Here is a 19972-nt window from a genome sequence, read left to right on the forward strand (position 1 = left end):
TAAATAAACCAACCACAGCAAAGCCTCAGGTGCTGGTCATCAGCCTGTCCGTGTGATATGCCTGACAGGCGTCCTGACCTGGCTAGTCATATCCCTGCCTGAAAGGTGTGGTGCCCAGACTGTGGGGAAGACCTGATCCTGCCCCTTCCTGGCTTCCCAATGGGACTGGGCTGCTCTCATGTGAATTCCTTTGCTTTAGACACATAGCTTCCCCTCTCCTGGCCTCAGCACCAAGAAAAGCCCTGCTGCCAGCTTAGTGTATTCTTCCCAGACTCCTCTGGGTTTAAATTTCATTTGTGTTCTTCAGACCATACAGACCCTATTGGAAGCACACTAACTTCACTTACAATATATCATGAACATCTTTTTGCATCATTAACTATTCTGTCTCTAGCAGGCATAGGTTCCTTTGTGCCCTTCTGGTATTTTGCTTTGAAAAAAAATTTTTTATAAAAGCTATCATTTATTTACATATTGAGACCCTTTTTGAGAGGGTCTTGCCAAGTTGCTGAGGCTGGCCTCAAACTTGCATCGTTCCTGTCTCAGCCTCCCACGTTGTTAGGATTACAGACATGTATCACCACACCCAGTAGAAGCTAGATTTTCTTTAAAAATTGATCAGTCACATTATAAAAGTGAAATAAGTAGCTCTTGGGTTGAAACGATGGAATTGTTCTGATGTCTTTGAATCATACCAAATCTTTTGGAGAGATTGCTGAAAATCCAGAAGGCACCTAATGGAGGCACTGTGGTCCTGCACTAGGTACTAGTTATAGAGTGTGGGGGAAAAAAGTGAGTTTTGGAGGGGGTTCCCCAAGGCGGGGACAGGAAGTCCCAGCTATAAGGGTCTTTGCCTTCCTTGACTGGTGGGGTGCAAGCGCCATCTGTGCCCAGATCTGAGCCCAGTGTGTCTTCTCTCCCCAGCAGATCCGCCTGTGGCCGCAGCAGTGGTGTCACATTTTAATGAATGCCCAGATTCCCACACTCAGTTCTGCTTTCATGGAACCTGCAGGTTTTTGGTGCAGGAGGATAAGCCAGCATGTGTGTAAGTATCCCTAGCCCCCGGGGGTTGATCCTGCACTCGATTAAAAGAGCATTTGCCTCTGCAAGGCTTGCCAGAAACTCCTGAGAACCCTGAAGTTGGGCTCAGGTTCAGAGCCTCAGGCCACTTGCTTCAGAACCGGGTGGCCAAAAACCCAGGTTTCAGACCCCCTGAGGCAGAACCCCTGTGGAGGTTAGAGCCTGGGCTGCATTTTGAACAAACATCTCAAGTGACTTTTGGATTCATCAAAGTTGAGAAAATTCCTGAATTAATCAACTCTTCCTGGAGGGTGAGGCCCTGGGATGGGTACCTTTGAGTGGCCAGAGGTGTCGAGGACTCTGCACTCTATTTCATTAGCTGGACTGAAGAGAGGCTAAACTGGAAGTGCAGGCAAAGGATTAATGTACATAAAGATGCATCATGGCTTCCACACCTGGCCAACCTCCCCACAGTACTGCTGAGCCCCATCCTGACTTCCTGCATCAGAATCTCCAGGGGTGGAACCCAGGAATCACATTAGTAAAGAGCAACCTTTGATTTCTGTGGTCAGCCAGGTGGGGTAAGAAGGGGACTTGAGGAAAGCTTCCTTGGGCAAGTGGAGGCTGCTCCAGGCCTGGAGTGTCAAGGGGGTGGCACCTGCTGTTACAGGTCAGAAGCTACAACAGGATGAGATGGGAGGAGATGAGGTTGGAGGCCAGAGCCTTTTGGAAGTGAGCCTTTGGCCTCCAGGCAGTAGGAGCCATGTAAGTTTTAAAGAGAGACGTTTTAAGACTGTCTGTAGTTAATTACAATTAGGTGAACCTATACTTAACCTTGGCACTGTTGACATTCGGAGCCAGATAATTTGTTGTTTGGAGCTGAACTGTGCCTTGAAGGACATTTGCCAGCTTCTACCCACTAGCTGGCCAGAGCACTACCCACCTTCGTGTCGCTACAGACATTGCCAAATGTCCCTAGGGGGCTAATAAGCAGTTCGATGTGAAATTGACATATTCATTGGTCAAAAATGGCCCAGGGCCAGCAATTTCATACAGTCCAACCTAATAGTACAAAATAATGCAAAAATTTAATTAAAAACCAGCCAGGCACCATTTCAAGCACAATCCATTGTTATCTCATGAAGACTCCACAAGGTGGGTTCAGAGAGATTGTGCCCAGTCCCATAGCAGAGCTTAGATTCAATGGCTCTTAAAACCCAGTCCTTTGGCAGGGTACTTTAGGGCATTAGTTGCAACTAGCCTGGGAAGGACCTGGCCAGGATAGCCTGCTACAGGCTGATGTGGTGGGAGGGTTTTCAGTCCACAGTCCAGTCTGGGTTCAACCTTGTCCATGTTCAACATCTCTGAGCCTCACCTAGAGAGGACACACAAGCTGGCAACCTTTCTGCTAGGAATGTTTTTAGCTCTAAGAATCTGCCCCAGATGAGAGCCCTCCCCACCTAGTAAAGTGGAGCACAATGAGGTTGATAGTGGAGCACAATGAGGTTGATAGTGGAGCACAATGCGGTTGATAGTAGGCACTGTCATTACTCATGATTACCATTCTTATTAAAATGCACATTAGGGGTTTGTTTTTATTAGTAGTCAGGTCACTGGAAAAACACTGGCACTGAAGGGAGTTTGACCACAGCTCTGGAAGCCTGTCTGTAACAGCCAGAAGCCTCCCTTCCAGAGCCCAGAATGGGCCTCCGTGTGCCCTGGCCAAGTTGGGAGGATCCTCTTTGGAGACAAAAGACAAGTCTCTACCAAGCTCAGGTCTGCTTCCCCGGCACTAGATCAGAAGCTAGTGCAGACTTCCGGTGGCCACCAAGCAAGCCAATCAGTAACTATCTGTGGCTGAAGTTTTTTTTGTTTTTTGTTTTGAGGGGGGAGGTGTGCTGCTCTCCCTTGTCTGGATCCCAAGTCCAGCTTTTGGCTCAATAAAGGTGACTGTCCATCCCATTCTGATAAGTATGTCTACTAAGAATAAACTCTCAGTAAAAGCTGTAGCTTAGGTCAGGGATGGTACCTAGCACTCCACATTGAGCCTCTCATAGATTCTCACCATGTCCTTCTCCACTAAAAATTATTGTAGACGTGGGGAAACTGAAGCTCAGAAAAGGTAAGAAACTTGCCCAGAGTTGGTAGAGGTGGGATTCACCCTAATTATTCCAGCTCCTGCCCACAGGGCACTCTGCCTCAGCTCGAAAAATCCACATCAAATCACTAAGCATTTTTGTTTCCAAGGAACGTGTTGACTTCTCCCCTTGTAGATAAAGCTGCTTCCAGAGAAGGTCAGGTTCATTCCCAAGCTCTTCTGACCAGACTTTTAACAAGTCCTTCCTAAGAACATGAGACAGCCAAGGCACCTGGCAATTGGGCAGAGCTGGCCCTCTGGGGAGGCATGGCTACACCAACCCTTCCCACCTCTTGACCTCAGTTTCCGCTCTGGACTTTGGCATCCTGGGGGCAGTATTCAGTCCACAAGGACTATGTGGCAGTAGAAGATGCTCCACTTCCTTTTTTGCTGGCTTTATTGGATTGGCAGTGTTTTAGAAGTTAGGTTCTGCAGATACCCAATTTCTCTTGAAGAAAGGCAGCCCTGGGCTGGGACTCAGACATACCCCCACCTCTCTGAGGGATACTCCAACACCAAAGCACAGTGTCGGTCTCCATCTTCTGCTTCCCCTAGCCCACTGCACTCCCCTCAGTCACCCACTTGAGCCCAGGGCTGGGAGTGTTCAGCCCTTAGACAGGATCTGAAATCAGGCCCTTCTGGCTCTGACCTAGCAGGGTGGTGGCAGGAGCAGGGGGATGTATGGTCCCACCTGCACAGCATGCTCAGGGTGCCCAGCCACACCCTTAGCAGGAGGCAAAGGGAGCCCCGTGCCAGAGCTGTCTCGTAAGCTCTGGAGGACAGGACCACACCTTATACCTTTTTATATTTACAGTCCTCAGAAGAATGTTCTAACTACTTAATTCCCACTAGACCAGAAACTGTGTCCGTGCAGAGAAAGCCAGAACATTCTGTCTCTGCTTCTAAGAACCGCCCCAGCTTTCGGGAGCTGACACACACAACATTCTGGTCAATAAAACTGACATACCTTGAGGTATGGCCCCATCTGTCACAGCATTATAAAGAACCCACAGTGAGCCAAGAAGATGGTTTCAAAATATACATTTTTAGACTTCGTCTTCTAATAAGAAGTCCTTAAGTTTCCAGAAAAACTTAAAAATAACATCTTGTACTGTAAGATGAGAGAATGAAAAAAAAAATAGTCAAAAGTGGCCAAAGGTAGTGAAAAATCATCCTCAAACATTTATGCTTCACCTGAGCCCCGGGCTGTTCGTCTGCACATTTATGGCTCCCTTTGCCCATCTGCTTGCTGAAGTTCTTCTGTCCTAGTAGAGATTTAGCAGAAAATGTGCAGAGACAGTGAAGCTACAGACATGGGTGGTTAGGCACCACTTTTCCCTGAGGCGGATTCCTCAAACTGTTGGGCTGCTGCCTGTGAAAGCCTTCAAATAAAAGAAAACAGTCAGCGGAAGCCATCTCAGTGACAAGTTTTAAGGGTTCTAGTGTTGGCAACCAGAGGCAGCTAGCTCAGAGTTTCTCACCTGTACCAAATGCTCCAGCCCCCAGACTCCCTGACAACTTTCCCACAGCGAGTGGGAAAACAAACTACTGCTAGCCAAGGAAAACATTCCACAGCACATTCCAGTGCAATCGGAATAGTCGAACTTCCAGAGATATTGGTGGCCATTGATGCACCAGCATGCTGCCCATGACTAATGGCCCACCTCCTCGGAGATAGTGACCATGTGCCTACTGGTACATGAGCTGCTTGATGTAGGTCTATTATCTTCTCACCTAGCCAAGGGGCAGGGGTTAAGCAGTAGGGTGTCCCTCTCATACACAGATCTGGAGAAATTGCTTATCCCCATTCTCTCCCCATCTCCACCTGTACCAGGTAGGGTCACACTAGGCACCCTAATGAAGTCAAAGGAATGGATTTGGAGGTCAGACACTCCCAAGTTAAAATCCAGCTGAGTTCTCAGACAAGGGACTTAGCCCTATTAAGCCTGAATTTGTTTATTTATAAAATGGGGTTGCTAATACTTCATGGGTTCATAATGAGGACTCAGTGACAGTAATTATCAAAAGTAAATGCTGTCCAAGACAAGAGCCACTAGACATGTGGGGCTATTTAAATTAATTGACTTAATTAGAATTTAGTTTCTCTGTCACACTAGCCAGTGGCTACTGCATTAGACTCACTGGATAAAGACAATTCTGTCATCATTATAAAAGCTCTAGAGGACAGCATAAGGGACCAAGCAAGCCTGCTTCCTAGCAAACAGTTGAACTCTTATGCTGTGCTATCAGCCGCCCTAGGCACTATCACCACATCTCAGGGATATTGTAAGTTCCTGCTCAAAGGAGTAGAAAACATGTAGGCATCCCACACGACCCTTGGATCAGAGCTGCAAACGCAGATCCAGCATCCTCCCAGCCCTGGAATGGAGAGAGGGTAGGACTGGGCAAATCCTAATACACATGCCACTGGACCCAGTATACCCACTCCTCCCCCTGCCCTGTGGGATTTCTCCATGTTAAAGGCAAATTAATGTAAAACATATTTCTAAACCATTTCAACTTGGTCCTGGACTGTCACATCCAAGACTTTAGCTTGAGACCTATACCAAAAGAGTTGGCTAGTAAGCAGTGTACTAGCCTCTCACCAGAGGCTACATCACTGCTTATGAAGATAATATATCTCAAGAGCCCTAAAAATGTTCCCATTCTTTTATTGAGGTCTTTTTAGCACTTGTAAAGTGCAATAAACAGTGCCTAATTCATTTAACTTTCATAACTCTTTGAGATTGTATCTTTAAAATGCAAAAGTAATAAGACCTATCAATCTGTGAACCAGGGAAATTAACTAACTCCTTCAAGGTCACACAGGCAATAAGTAGGGAAAGGGCTCGGACCCCATGACAATTTGGCTGCAGAGTCTGTGCCATGTTGTACCTACCTTTGGGATCCTGTCCTGAGGACATTATCTTTGTGCACACATCTTTGTTTGCATTTGAGATTATCACCTGGCATTAGTTGTAGTATCATAGTTGGATGGAGTCTGAGTGATTAGAGTTTGGAGAGGCAAACTACACATATAAAGTATTAAGTTGGCATTTTAAATGACCTTTGCACTGTTTGGTAATGATGGTAAAATGGTGCAGGGATGTTAAATGAGAAATTTATGCTTAAAATGACATAGAAATAGCATAAAAGGAAACGTGGCTTGGGCTGTCATGAGTGGGGTTAGGGCTGCATTTCTTTGCTCTGTTATAGTTATGTGCTTTCCGATTTGCTTGGAAATGTTCCTTTTCTGGTTGAGGAAAATTTTTCTTCAAGAACACAGTACTACATGTATTTGCAAATCTCTCAACATTTTAAAAGCGTACCGTGAACCAGGTAGAAAGGGAAGACCCAAAATGTCATAGCAGAGGAAAAAGAAAGGTATTTCTTCGCCTACAGCCACAATGTTTGCTCCTACAAAAAGCACCAAAACAACCTTCAGACTTCATCAGCAACAGAAACAAAAAGCCCCAGGAATCCACCTGTCTGGATCCTCTTGCTGCTCTGATGTGCTCCTGGCCCCTCCTCAACTGTGCCCTTTCCTTTTTCTCTTGCACTTGACTTTATTTTTGCTCTTATTATGGGAACATAGCTTCAATATGATTCCGGTGCCTCATTTTCAGAATTATGAAAACAAACCAGCTTTCTAGAATCTTGTGTTTGACCAACGACCAAGACAGGAGAGAGAATGGTCAAGTGGCATAAGATGTTCGGTTACACATCTCCCATTTACCTCTGTCAGATAACTCCTCAGATTATTTTCTTAAATGGGGGTGCAACTGCTCCTATTTCCCCAGCATCTGCTATGAGGGAGCCCATTGTACAGCTGCCACCCTAGGAAAATGCTCAGAGAGCAAGGGAGAAAGGGAAACGGGCAGATGAACTTGGTTCTCAATTCCGTGCACTTAAATGGTAGTTTTACCTCAGTGGGTCTCAGGCCTTGGTGCCCAGACCAATTGAATGAGCGTCTCCAGGGGTGTGGCCTTGGCCCTGGTTTTCCTGAGCTTCCCAGGTGATTCTCATGTGCAGCCAGATGGGAACCAGTACATGCCTGGGGTAAAGGAGAGGACAGCAGCTGAGTCAAGGATGAGTCATTTACAGCCCAGTGAAGTGACTCTCCCTCCTAGTGTGACTTATGCCTAAAATCATCAGCATAAATTTAAGTTTAATATTAAAAATAAGTTTTCCAAACTGTTTCTTTAAAAAAAAAGTGGTGGTGGGGGGTGTTACTAAACCTTTTTTCTTATCCTCTTCACAAAGAGGATCTGAGAAGCAGGGCACTTTGTAGTACCAGGCCCTGCCCCACAGGAGCAAGGAGGTTGGGAAGAGCCACTAAAGGAGGGGTAGGAAAATGGACAGATGAGGGACTGGGCCAATGAATGTGTCTAAATTATATGTTTTTGGAGAATGTGGTCTTTGAGTTAGAATCTGAGGAAGAGAGCAAAGAAGAATATTCCAGGCCAGGAGGAGTTAGCAATGACAAATAGAGGGCAGCCCTTCATTCATTCTGCAGCTGCATCCCAAGTGCCCAGGTGCCAATCACTTTGCTGGGTGCAGTGCATATATTTAAAAGTGGGCCCGTGGGGTAGATTAGGACCCTGGCATGGTTGGGGCACCAAACATCAAATAGAATAAGCCCACAATGCAGATGGCCTCTCTGGAAGGTAGGGAGCCACAGGATATAAACTTGATTACAGGACAGAGGAGGAACTTTTGCCCAGTTTTCTTTAGACACTGACAGCTCAGATGTCAGCTCTGCCTGAGCCAGTCACCTCTCAGCCTTGAGTCCCCTGTCACTTTTGTCTTTGCATTGTTTTGTTAAAAATCAAACAAAATCCACCTCTGTCCCACTACTCCAAACCCTGAGTATTCTTAACAAGATTTCAGTGATCCCGACCCTTTTCCAAGAGAAGTCATTAGAGATCCCTCCACCATCCAAGGTCTGCACTCCCCTCCCTGGTCTGTAGAGAGCCCTACAGGACATTTCCCATCCTAGGGGCTCTCCCTCAGCCTCCTCCTTTACCAAACATTGCAGACCCTTTGCACCTTGCTAAATTAGAACTCTAAAATGCTGCCTTCTATTTGTCAGTGCTAATTCCTCCTGTCCTCCTGGTCATTCTTTTTTTTTTTTTTTTAACCTTTTCAAGATTATAAGGCTAAGCCAAAAGCCAGAACAGTGATAACTCTGACATTCTCACCCCAGGCTCTTATAGGCAAAGCTGCATGGTACATGAGAGCACCCAAACTCAGGTCAACAGACCTGGGTACAAACTCCTCTGATATCCCTAGAAGGGAAGGTGCAAGAAAGGCAAATACAGAATTAAATATGCAAACAAAACAAAAGCACAAATGCTTAAATTTAAACCAATGACTACCTTTAAATAGGTTACAGAAAACTTCATGCCCTGGCATCCCAAGCTAAAGCCTTCAGTAGCAACTTTTTCAACATCTTTTGTTTTCCATAAATCTTAAGCTGGTATAATACCTATTCTTTCAACATTAAAATGCTTCAACTTTTGTTAACATTGGGCAAAAATCTGTGCTCCAGGGAAACATACCATGTTTATCCTGTGACTCCAAGTACCTTTCTGGTCTGGCTGCCCAGGAGCGCTGAAGTAATAAGGGAATCAAAAGTGTAATGGCCCTGGGACCAGCCTAGCACCATGGCAGGTGCCCTGAGACTGTTAATCCCCTTTCAGTTTTCCTTGTTCTTCAAAGGAACAAGGAAAGGTTACAGGCTAATCAAAAAGCAGACTTTAAAAAAAGATTCAGCTATTATTGTCATATCTGGGTGGAGAGCAAAACTGAAACTTTATATCCAGCATGTGATACGGGGCTACCCCTCAAAAAAGTCCCCTATGGGAAGAAAGCTCCCCCACTCCAATCAAGATGGTGGTTCAGATATTTTCACTGACAATAAAAAAGGTACCAGTGTGTGAGCCAAGTCCTCTATTGAGAGGAATGATGCTTGGGGAAGGGGAGAATACCTGTAAAAGAAGATGACCAAGATTTCCTTGTGGCTAGAGCACATCCTGGAGAACCAGGGGTGAGATGAGATCCACTTGTGCAAGGCAGGAGGTTGTTATTGTCATGATCAAAGACAGAGAAACTCAGAAGAGTATCAATAGCAGGAACGCACCACTATGAGTGCGCACGTTCATGAGGGCACCAGTACGTTCACACACGTGACCTCCTGGCACCCTGATCCTATAGTGGATGTAGGCCAGGTATTGTTGGTCATGAGGACACCAGGGTTCACCACAAGGCTGGCAACTTCAGTCAGTCCTACAGTGACCAGGTAGTGGTGCTAGGTTCCCCCTGTACACGGGGCCACCCAGCAAGTAAGTACTTGTAGGACTAAATCAACTTAAAAAGGCTAAGCACAGCCTATGTCTCCAACTACTTTAATGTATTTTCTTGCTCTCATCTGAAATTCTGAATAAACATTTGGTTTAAAAATAACCTGGATTTTTATGAACTGCTAAAATGAAGTTCTTGTCATAAACACATTTGCTGCCTTTATTCCAAGATTTAGCACAGTAACAATTATGAAGTGCTTTAGCAGCACCTCTCCTGCTCAGGAATAGGAATCAGTCCCCCCACTCCTAGAACGCAGTGCCTGTGGCAGGGACACCATTGTCCCGTAGCAAAGGCTAGAAGGCCCCTTTGTGCTTTTCCTATGGGTTCTAGGTCGCTTCAGCCCGGTCCTCCCTGAACACTGGGGAACAAGACCTTCTATCAGGAGCGTGCTGATGTTCCTTTCTTCCACAGCTGCCATTCTGGGTACGTGGGTGCACGCTGTGAGCACGCAGACCTCCTGGCCGTGGTGGCTGCCAGCCAGAAGAAGCAAGCTATCACTGCGTTGGTGGTGGTCTCCATTGTGGCCCTGGCTGTCCTCATCATTGCATGTGTGCTGATACAGTGAGTAGTTGCTGCTCCCAAGTCAGGTCCCCTGCCCTACCAGGGACCTCTGCTCCCTGGCCACTTAACAGGGCTACCTCAGCACAGCTGGTTGCTATGAACCATGAGTAACATCAGCAAAGCTTAGAGGAACTATGATGACTTTTGGCACAGCATGGCAGCCAAGCTGTGTAAGGGCCTGGCGCATCCTGGGAGGGGCCCCTGTGGTGGGTCTGTATGTTGCTCAAAGCCAATGTCAAACCATAGGCACACTCCCTCTCCACTGTTGGGGTACAGCCTTGAGGATAGTGATGAGATGGACAAGTGCCCCCAGAGAGAACTGGAAACAGCTCCCCGACTTCTCTGGGCAGTAGAAGAAGCACTTTCTCTCTGCAGAAGGCACTTTGCCAATTCCAAAGTCCCATCAAAGGCCATTGTCACCATTTTTACATGCTGATGACCTGCACAGCCTCCCCTTTTCCCCACCACTCTGCCTTCTTCATCCTCCAAAGTCCAGTTTCTGGGTTAGAGTTCTATCCTCCAGCTATTCTGAGCCCTAGACTCAGGGAAACCCTTTTCACAAGCATCTTGGCCTCATTTGCTTGCTCTACCCAAGGAACTGCTCTCCAGAATCAGAGACCCTGGGAATACCCTCTGCTGTATTCCCAGCACTAGGCTGGATTTCCTACCTGGAAATATCTGAAGTCTGAGTCAGAGAGCAAGAACTCTGAGGAGTTCTCAGGAGGAATTCTCAGGTCAGCACAGTGCTGGTTGAGTCATGGTGGAGACAGACACAGCTACATGTTAATGCAGGAAGCCGCACTTCCCCCTCTAGAGGCGCCTAGGTTTCACTCAAAAACAGGCTCTGTCCTGTTGGTTTGTTAGTCCAGTACTATCCCATCAGCTGAAGCTCATGCCTCTGGTTCCTGACAACAAATGAGGAGCCTCTTAGAGCCCCAGCTTTTGGCAGTAGCCACGGCCTGCTCACACCTTTCCCCCGGGCCAAGTCAGCACTAAGTGAGGGAGGATAGAGTCGCACTGAGGTGGCCTTTCCTTCCTCCCTAGGCAGAATCCATTCCCCTTGCAGGCATCCTGGGAAAGCACAGTTGTGGGGAATAGACAAGAAGCTTTGGTTTGGGTGGGGCACATCCCAGACTGTCAACTCAGAGACCCTTCCAGGGGAGCAGGAGTCACCTAGTGTACTGCTGCCCTCACTTCCCATGGCCAGCTAGCTGTTTCCGTAGCCAAGAGGGTTCTTATCCTTATGAACCCCTGTGGGTCTTTCAAGAGAGACTTAAAAACTAACTTTTTCAGATTCTGTGGGGACAAGAAAAATCTAGATGCCTGGATACCAACTTTTATTCCCATAGAAGTGGCCAGTCCCACCTCTTTGCTGTCCCTGTCCCTACTAGAAACTAAGCTTCTGGTTGCCTGGACAGAGGGTATTACTGAGTCACACAGTCCAGGCTGAGACCAGCTCTCCCATGCTAGAGGGCTCTAGATGCCTTGATTCCATTGCCCTGGGACACCTTAGCTGGGAAATGACCAGGGCAAGTCTGCCTGGCTTAGACCTAGAATCAAGGCCTTAAACTCTTTCCAACATGGAATGAGCTGGTTACAGCCCAGACTCTGTAGCTCAGGAGGGCCTCCGGCCCCACACGACACTGACCTCTCATTTTCCATCTGTGACAGAAGTAGCTTAGGCAGAAAGGCCTCAGGGGCCCTTCTCAGCACTGCTGCCCAAAGTTTCACAGGCTTAGTAATTTTCCTAGCTTCATATTCCAGGGCAGGGCAGAGAGGGGCTGGAGTGGGGTTCTGAAAATACCACCTGGCAGCAAGAGACACAGCCACTGGCTTGTTTCAGCATCTGCTTTTGGGCTCACATCAGTTTGGACACTTCCCCCAGCCCATGTACATTAATTATATATACATTAAGATTATAATGAATGGGAATGGAGCCCTTACTGGTAGCCCAAGGAAAACAGCTGACAATGTCTCTAGGTAATTTTGTTTTTCCCCGGTGGCACTGGGGATGGAACCCAGGGCTAGGAGGTGGTAATGAATGTCCAGGTGCTTTCCTCCCTGCTCCTGTTCCAGGCTCCTCAGTTCTTTGGGCTTGCTAACTCTGGAAACTGCTCATTCCTGCCCACAGAGGGAGAGAAGAGCCTTCTTAACCCTTATGCTTCCAGACTCCGGGTAACACAGGTTTACAGAGAAGTTGGATTTTCCATTACGAGAGAATTTTGGTCCTCAGAGGAGGATTCAAAGCCATTGAGATCCATGACTCATTCTTTCTTTCCATGGGCCAACTCTGCCCATCCAAGTTTCCTGCTTCACTCCTGGCAATGCCTGGTGCATGACCACCCCCCCCCCCCCCCGAATCCTTGCAGTCCTGCCAGCCTGAGGGTGGTGACTGAGCACAAGCCTAATGGTCATTCCACTACATTCATGGAGTTTCTCAACTGGTTCTTTATGGAGAAAGCTGCTGGGTGGCTGGTCAGCCCCCTCTGACAACCATGTAGCCCGGCGAGTCCAGAGCTTCAGAAATGGTGCTGGTCTTTTGTTGTGGGCCAGCATCAGGTCCAAAGGCCACCAGTCTTCAAGGGCTCCTAGCTCCCTCTGGTGCCTGAACTTCTAGAGGACCCTCGGGAAGGCTAGTTGAGTCTTAGAGCTGCCTGGCCAGGCCTCCCGCTGAGCTCCAGTTCACACCATCTTCTCTCCTCCTTTGTAGCTGTTGCCAGGTCCGAAAACACTGTGAGTGGTGCCGCACCCTCATCTGCCGGCACGAGAAGCCCAGCGCCCTCCTGAAGGGAAGGACTGCTTGCTGCCACTCAGAAACAGGTAGAGGGCTGCATGGGGGATTTAGGAGGCACTCCTGGGTGGGAAGAAATGACCACTTTCTCCAGGTTGGTGCAGAAGTCTGAGGAGGAAGAAGCAGGAAGGGGGGAGGCTATTTTATTCTATTAAGTCAGTCTGGGTTCATTCCAAGGTGTGTCTGACTTAGAAAGGAGTTCTTTCATCCTTACTGGTGACTGTGTAACCTGCGACAAGTCAATATTAGAGAGCCTGTGTCTTAAGAAGATGCTGTATAAGTCAGATGAGTACTGACACAAAGCACATAATTAGCATATACCAAATTATAGATAGTCCAATGTTTGTTCTCTTCCCCTTTTCCACTGGCCAGTGAAAGTTCTCTAAGGACCTTCACACTCTTAGACCTAGTGTTCCCCATTAAGTTTAACATTGTTTTAGGGTTTTCATCAACATCCATGAAGATTGGATCTCTGGATATGAGGCCAATAGGCTGCTCAGGACCCCTGTTCTGAGCATTATTGGCTCTGGTCTCCAGGAGTCAAAACTTTATCCAGACCCTATGGAAATTCTCACCCACATCAACAGCCTTTCCAGAGATGCTATGTCATCCAAGTCCCTCATAACAAAATTCCTTTTGAAGAAGTAATGGGGTCAGGAGACAATCGCTGAAGTCCAATCCACCAGGAATGTGTAGGAAACAGTTGGCATTTCAGATGCTCCGGTTGCAGAGAGAGGGCAGGGAGAAAAAGGCAGATACTCATGTGTTCATTAAACCTCATGGCAATCTGTTGTGGAGGGAGTTGGAGGACCAGTAGCCTTGTTTCCCTGGTTTTTATTTCAGTAACCTTAGTAATTGTGGAAGAGAAGTACTTAAGAGCTGTAGACTTCCTAAATCTTCAGAACATTCTAAGGATTAATGGATGTATATCCTCAAGAGGATAATGTAATGCAGTGGCTAAACTGGGTCCACTGAGGGCCTTTTGGGTCCCATAATGAGTCAGTAAAAAATTGAGGACCAGGGATTTTGAAGTCCCTCTTCTTCCACTACCTTGAGGGACCATCCATGGAGCTAATGAAGGTGGATATTCTTTTCTTGTAACAACAATATAAAAATGTTTAAACATTTTAAGAAAACATGATTTTATAGCATTTGTCTGACTCTCAGAAGTCATATGGGGTAGAGTAAGTTTCTTCTTAATGCCACTTTTCTCCCCACCTTTGAAAGTAAGCTCTGAGCCAGGAATGGATCTGGCTTTTCAGAGATGGCCACTGAAGGTGAAACCCCTCTCCCCGAGATGACGCATGCCACCAGGCCAGCTGGGCCTAAAGGATGGATGAATTGGGGGGGGGGTACTACACACAAACCCTGTTGAAGATGTGATTCACCCTGAACCAGGGCAGTCCCCTCCACATATCCAGAGGAACCACCAGACAAACCAGGGCAGGTAGCTAACCAGGCTGAGCTGGATTCAGGAGCTGAGGACTATATCAACCCCAGAAGAAACCCTTAGGGAGCATCTACTAAAAAATAATGGGTCCTTTTTTTTTTTTTTTTTTTGGTGGGGGTACTGGGGATTGAACATCCCCAGCCCTATTTTGTATTTTATTTAGAGACAGGGCCTCACTGTTGCTGAGACTGGCTTTGAACTCATGATCCTCCCACCTCAGCCTCCTGAGCCACTGGGATTACATGCATGCGCCACTGCACCCGGCAATGGGTCCATTTTTGTATGGTCTTAGGGGGAAGGCATTTTACACTAAGCTCTATGGGCTGCCCACCAAGCCACCACTCAGAGGAACAAGCTAGGTTGAATTGAGTCACTAATGAGAGGGTCCATTCACCTTCCCATCTCCCTTCTCTTCTGCTACAACTCATTTCACTTTGTCACCCTTGCTGACTTCCTTTGGCATTGAAAGCACAATTTCAGAAGTGCTCCCCTGAGGCTGAGACAGCAGGATTGAGACTCTGCCTAACTGCTCAAGAGAACCTGGTGGCATTAGCTAATGCCGTCTCCAAGTCTCCTTCCCAGCTTGGCTTAGGTCTGGCCCACAACATATTAACCTGTTTTTCCTTCCTGCCAGTGGTCTGAGGAGCCCCAAGGAGGAGTTTGGCCAGGTGGACTGTGGCAGCCTGATGGAGAGAAGCCTCCTATAGGTCAGCAGCACCAGGGATGCCTGGGATTTGCCAGAAGACCTTTCCTACTTTGCCTGTGATCACCTGTGCAGCCTTTCATCTTCTGTGGGCCTTCAAAACTCTATCGAGAACTCTGTCTGCTTGGATTTGGTATGCTCTGGAAAAGAAGTCAGTGGATCACAATTTAAAGACTGGTTAAGTGATAACGGCAAAGGAGTGGCCTTCCTGTTTACCTACATCGGGTGTGTGCAACGGTCTCCCACCAGTCATGGATTCCAGGCTGTATTTCTTCTTAATGGGCTACCTCCCCTCAACAGAATCCTGCCCAATACTGGAGATTCTATTGTTGTTACTTTTTCTCACATGGCATAGAAAGTGGTGAAGAGGAAATGGCTTATTGTTACATGAAGACAAGTTTAAGAAAATGCATGTCCTCTGCCCACAAGGCCCTCAACCAGCCTGACACCTGCCATGCACACGTGATGTTGAAGACCTTCCCATACTGTTGCCACCCTTGGAGATAATTTCATATTTATTAGATGGATAGTGATTTTTAATTTCTTAAGTCAATGTAAAAGAGCATAAACCCCTCCAGAGGAATTAATGATGTATGTATTGCTGACTGATAAGTTAGACTTACTAGAAATGTCTGGCCTCTTTGAGACAGCTAAGTCTCGGGGAAAGCCTCCCAAGGGCTGTGGGGATGGAACCAGAGGACAGGGTTCCGACAGAAGCAAAAAATTGGGGCTCAGAGTTCATGATATCTAAAGACACAAAATGGGTAAATGCCCCAGGGTACATTCTGGTAGAAAAGTTAGCAACTCTAGCAGCAAGGACCTGTCCCCTCTGTTGTGGGGAGAGGACAGGAGGGCCTGTGTGTGTACACAGAGTAAATACAACCTCTACTGTCTGGTAAAGCATCAGCTTCCTCATGAGCCCAGCTTGGGCATTAGCAAGCCATGGGCATTTCAGGCTGAATCCATGAAAGGGGACCAGTCCTTTATTTTCCATGTTGTGCTTGGTTGGTTTGTTGCTTTATGTTTAAGAGAAGAAGTTTAACTTTCCTATTTATTTTTAAGCATTAGGAGAAACATGCTATTGGTTTTTCCTTTCCCTTCCATTCAGAATGCCAGTTTTATTAACTAAAATACTAAGAAGTCTCTCACTTTCTGCTCAAGAGGAGGCAAAATTGTCCTCCCGAGACTTGATGACATTATGACCCACCGGTCCAGTGTGAGTCCCTTCAAACTGACAAAATTGGAAACAGAATAGCAATGAAATAATATATGAACTCCTATGCAAGGAAACTCCTACAATGAAAAGGGAAAGACTCCCACCTATTAGCCCTTCAGTGCACCTATCTTGTCACATCATGAAAGGGACTTTTAACATGTCAAGTTGGTTTGAAATTTCTATCAGAAAACTACTTCCTTAGTCTATTATTTCTATGATTTTTTTTTTTGCAAGACAATGATCCCACCTGTCTTAACTTTGGTTATTTAATGATGTCGCACATGAGCATTAAGTGCTGAAATTGGGTCTGTTCAGAGCTTGCCCCGAACAGCTCCAGGTGTTTTAAGTGTTAAAGATAATAGGTTCAAATTGTGTTCACTGGGTCAGCCCTACAGCAGCAGATGAGTGGGCCAAGACCTGACTGTAGCCTCCTGCTCAGAGACCAATCAACTGACACTGGTTTCTTACTCAGCTTTCTCAACAGACCCTCCTAAAATTCCGAGATCCTGAATTAGACTAAGTAAAGAATGTCACTTTGATGTTAAGACAATCTTTCGTGGCCTATTGGAGACTCTGGGAGGTCTGGCTGCTTTTAAAGAGTATGAACTCATGTGGAAATATTTCTTGGGGCTTTTTAAAATTTTTTTTTGCCTAATGGATGGAAGCACCAATATCCAGCCTAAAGACGCTATCAGTAATTGGCATCCAAGAGACTTGGCAGAGGTGCGAGGATGGACAGCTGGTGGAAGCAGAGGTTCCCCACAAAGACCTCGGATTTAGCCTCTGTGAATGTTCCAGTTCTCAGGTTCCAGCCATCATAGCTGCCAGTGCTTGTTCCTGTGCCTGTCCCCTCATATAGTGATGGGGTTCAAATGCACATACCCCTCAGAAGTGCCTTCTGAGTCAGTCCTTTGTAAACCAGCAGGTCTGAAGAGGGTCAGAAGCTGAAGTCAGGTTGAGGCAGGCCTGATTGGACCATTGTCCACACCCTGGATTCTTTGCCAATTTCTCTTTTAGAGGTCAAATGATGACAAATTGTACCATTTCCGGGCAATAGTAGTCCCTTGATTAGCTATAAAAATATTCTCTTCTTAGCATAAAAAATGTGTTTAACTTGCCATCCCTGCAGAATTCCTGTTTCCTTGTCCTCCAGAAGGCCAAGTGTTCAAAAAGGTAACCATCCCAGAGGCCTGACCTGGTAAGCAGTCACACATCTAGCAGCGAAGAACATAGCTATTTCCAGTGAGTCAGGAGACCATGAAAAGCTCCCCATTAAAAAAAAAAAAATTTTAAAGGCCTGTAAACCTTTACAAAACCTAGATGTACTCTCTGCTCTATAGACTGTAACATTAAATATACTGACAGGAAACAGTTTCTACTTGGAAAGATACTCAGCAGTCAGTTCCTATCTGGAAGACAGGGCTCCAGCTAGACACAGGTGGAACTAAGCAAGGGATGGGGTGGCCATTGTCCCAGAAGAAGAGGTGGGCACAATGACTCTAGGGTGCTTTTTTTTCTGAGCGAGGAAAAAGAGGAGGGATTGACATTCATCCACCCACATTGGTGAGGGAGGAGGATTTATAGTACTGAAACTTCTTGGGAGGGCAGGATGTGCTTAGCAAATGTAGAAAACAGTCTGATGTCTCCCAGCCAGGTTTTCTAGGACTTGTGAGCCACTGGTTGCTTTTTCCAGGTAATTTGCCAGGGATGGACCAATGATCCCTTAACATTGCTCATGAGGCCCAACCCCTTAGTAGGTTCTGGGATTTCTCTCTCTTACTATATGTCCAGCCAAGGAGGGAGAATGATCAACCAGCCCAGAACCAAGAGGCACATCAGAGAAACAAGCAAACATGTTCGTTTTTAACGTTCTAACATAAGACCTGTTCTCTCTAGCCACTGATCTTACTTTAGGCTTTCTGAAAAGACCTAGTATTGTGTGTACACACACACACACACACACACACACACACACACACACACGAGTACTGAAAAGAAGCCCCTCTTCCTAGTGTAATAATTTACTGAAATGTTCAACTTTTCATTACAACAAACCTGGTGTTGTTTTTTTTTTAAGAACTTATTACTCTGACTTCTGTATATGTTGCACTGAAAAGGTTAATATTTAATGTTTTAATTTATTTTGTGTGGTAATTTTGATTCCTGTAATGTGTTAATGTGATTAGCAGCTCTTTTCCTTAATATCTGAATTATACTTAAAGAGTAGGGAACAATATAAGATACGGTTGTGTTTTTTCAGGAATATGCATTGTTGTTCAGTTGTACTGTACCTTGTTTGGAAGGATGAAGGAATGAACACTTTTTTCCTAAATCAAGACTGGAGTTTTTCTTTAACATGATTAGGACATTGATAAGAAAAAAAAAAAGTAAATGATGTTTGTAAAACGCAGGAATCCTGTCATTCACCATAGCTGACCCCTCTCTGCTTGAAGAAATCAAGTTTTCTGAAGTTCTTCCTAATATATAAGTAATTTAATCTATAGGGTGTCCAACAGTGCTCATTGATGTGCAGGAAAATAGATAACATACAATCCATGTCACAAAGGAATTGAGTTCTGAGTGGGAAGACTGACTAACATGAAGAAAATAATTCTAGTATATTTGACAGAATTCAAATAAATCATTTCAAGGCAGAGTGTGTGTATTAGTACCTATGATTCTCAAAGCATGATCCCAGATCAGCAGGATTACCCAGGACTTGTTAGGAAAGCAAATCTTCAGGTAGTAGACCAGACCTACTCAACTCCAAGGGTATCTCCCTTCCCTCCAGGTGATTCTGGTACATGCTCAAATTTGAGACCCTCTGTGCTGGAGGACTCAGTGAGAGAACAAATTTTAGTGTAGGCCTATGTTTTTAGGAAAAACTTTGCAGAGAAAGTGAAACTTAATTTATCTCTCATGGTTCAAATATAATAACCATTAGAAAGTGACAACTGAATTTATCAGGATTTCTCTGCTCTACCTAGGAGAAGGGACAGACAGGCCTATCTCCCATCATATTCCCCACTCACTCTGCTCCCCAGTATCTGACTGTAAGGAATTATTCTAAAGCTGTCAGCCCTGGTCCTGAAACCCCACGGTAGATCTCTGCACTTCTCATGTGTGCATGGGCCTCACATGTCCAACAGATGAGCTGCTCATGAAGAAGCAAGGGTGAAATAGATGCTGAATAGCATGAAATCTTGGTCCAAAAAAAGTTTCAAGCTCTTTGTAGTGAGGACCAAGGATCCTACTCTAAAATTGTTTAACACTTCAATCCAAGTTCCTTGGTCTGTCTTTGTCCCTCAACAAAGCTTTTACCCAGCTCTCAAGAGGAGAGAGCAACTGGCTTTACTTGATCTTTCTCACATGATCCCGGCCTTCAAGGACACCCAAAGGCCTTATTTCTAACTGGTTTCTCCACTAGTCCCCACACTTGCTTCTGTTCAATTTCTGAGTATTCTTCCTGCTGAGGCTGCCTGCCCCCTGGACCCTGTGTCCACTGCCCATCTCTGGTCCTAGGCAGGTACACTGGCCTGCTTGGGGTAATGAGGACCCATCAAAGTACCTACGAACTTTGAGTACCTTTGACTTGAGGAAAGCTAGACCTTTCCCTATTTATTCAGGTGACTTGCATTAGACAATTTGAAAAACAATTCGCTGTTGTGGTTTAGAGATGAGATTTCCCTCAAAAGCTCATGTATATAAGGCCAGGCAAGAAAGTTTACAGA

General features: G+C 46.0%; 1 protein-coding gene across 2 annotated transcripts in view; it reads left to right on the forward strand.

Moving 5' to 3' along the window:
* Positions 1 to 18577, forward strand: part of Tgfa (transforming growth factor alpha) — a 98181-nt gene extending 79604 nt beyond the window's left edge. Inside the window, exons 3-6 of one of the 2 annotated variants that reach the window (XM_046432384.2) lie at positions 925 to 1045; positions 9932 to 10081; positions 12792 to 12901; positions 14957 to 18577. In XM_046432384.2, coding sequence (XP_046288340.1) covers positions 925 to 1045; positions 9932 to 10081; positions 12792 to 12901; positions 14957 to 14964 — 389 coding nt within the window. In that variant the 3' untranslated portion in view covers positions 14965 to 18577. The remainder of the gene's footprint in view (positions 1 to 924; positions 1046 to 9931; positions 10082 to 12791; positions 12902 to 14956) is intronic. The other variant, XM_046432385.2, reaches the window with a different exon arrangement.
* Positions 18578 to 19972: the final 1395 nt, after the last annotated feature.

This window comes from Marmota monax, unplaced genomic scaffold, assembly GCF_021218885.2.
Source record: "Marmota monax isolate L192 unplaced genomic scaffold, Marmota_monax_Labrador192_F-V1.1 WCK01_AAM20220418_F8-fsc00106, whole genome shotgun sequence".
NCBI classification, from domain to species: domain Eukaryota; kingdom Metazoa; phylum Chordata; class Mammalia; order Rodentia; family Sciuridae; genus Marmota; species Marmota monax.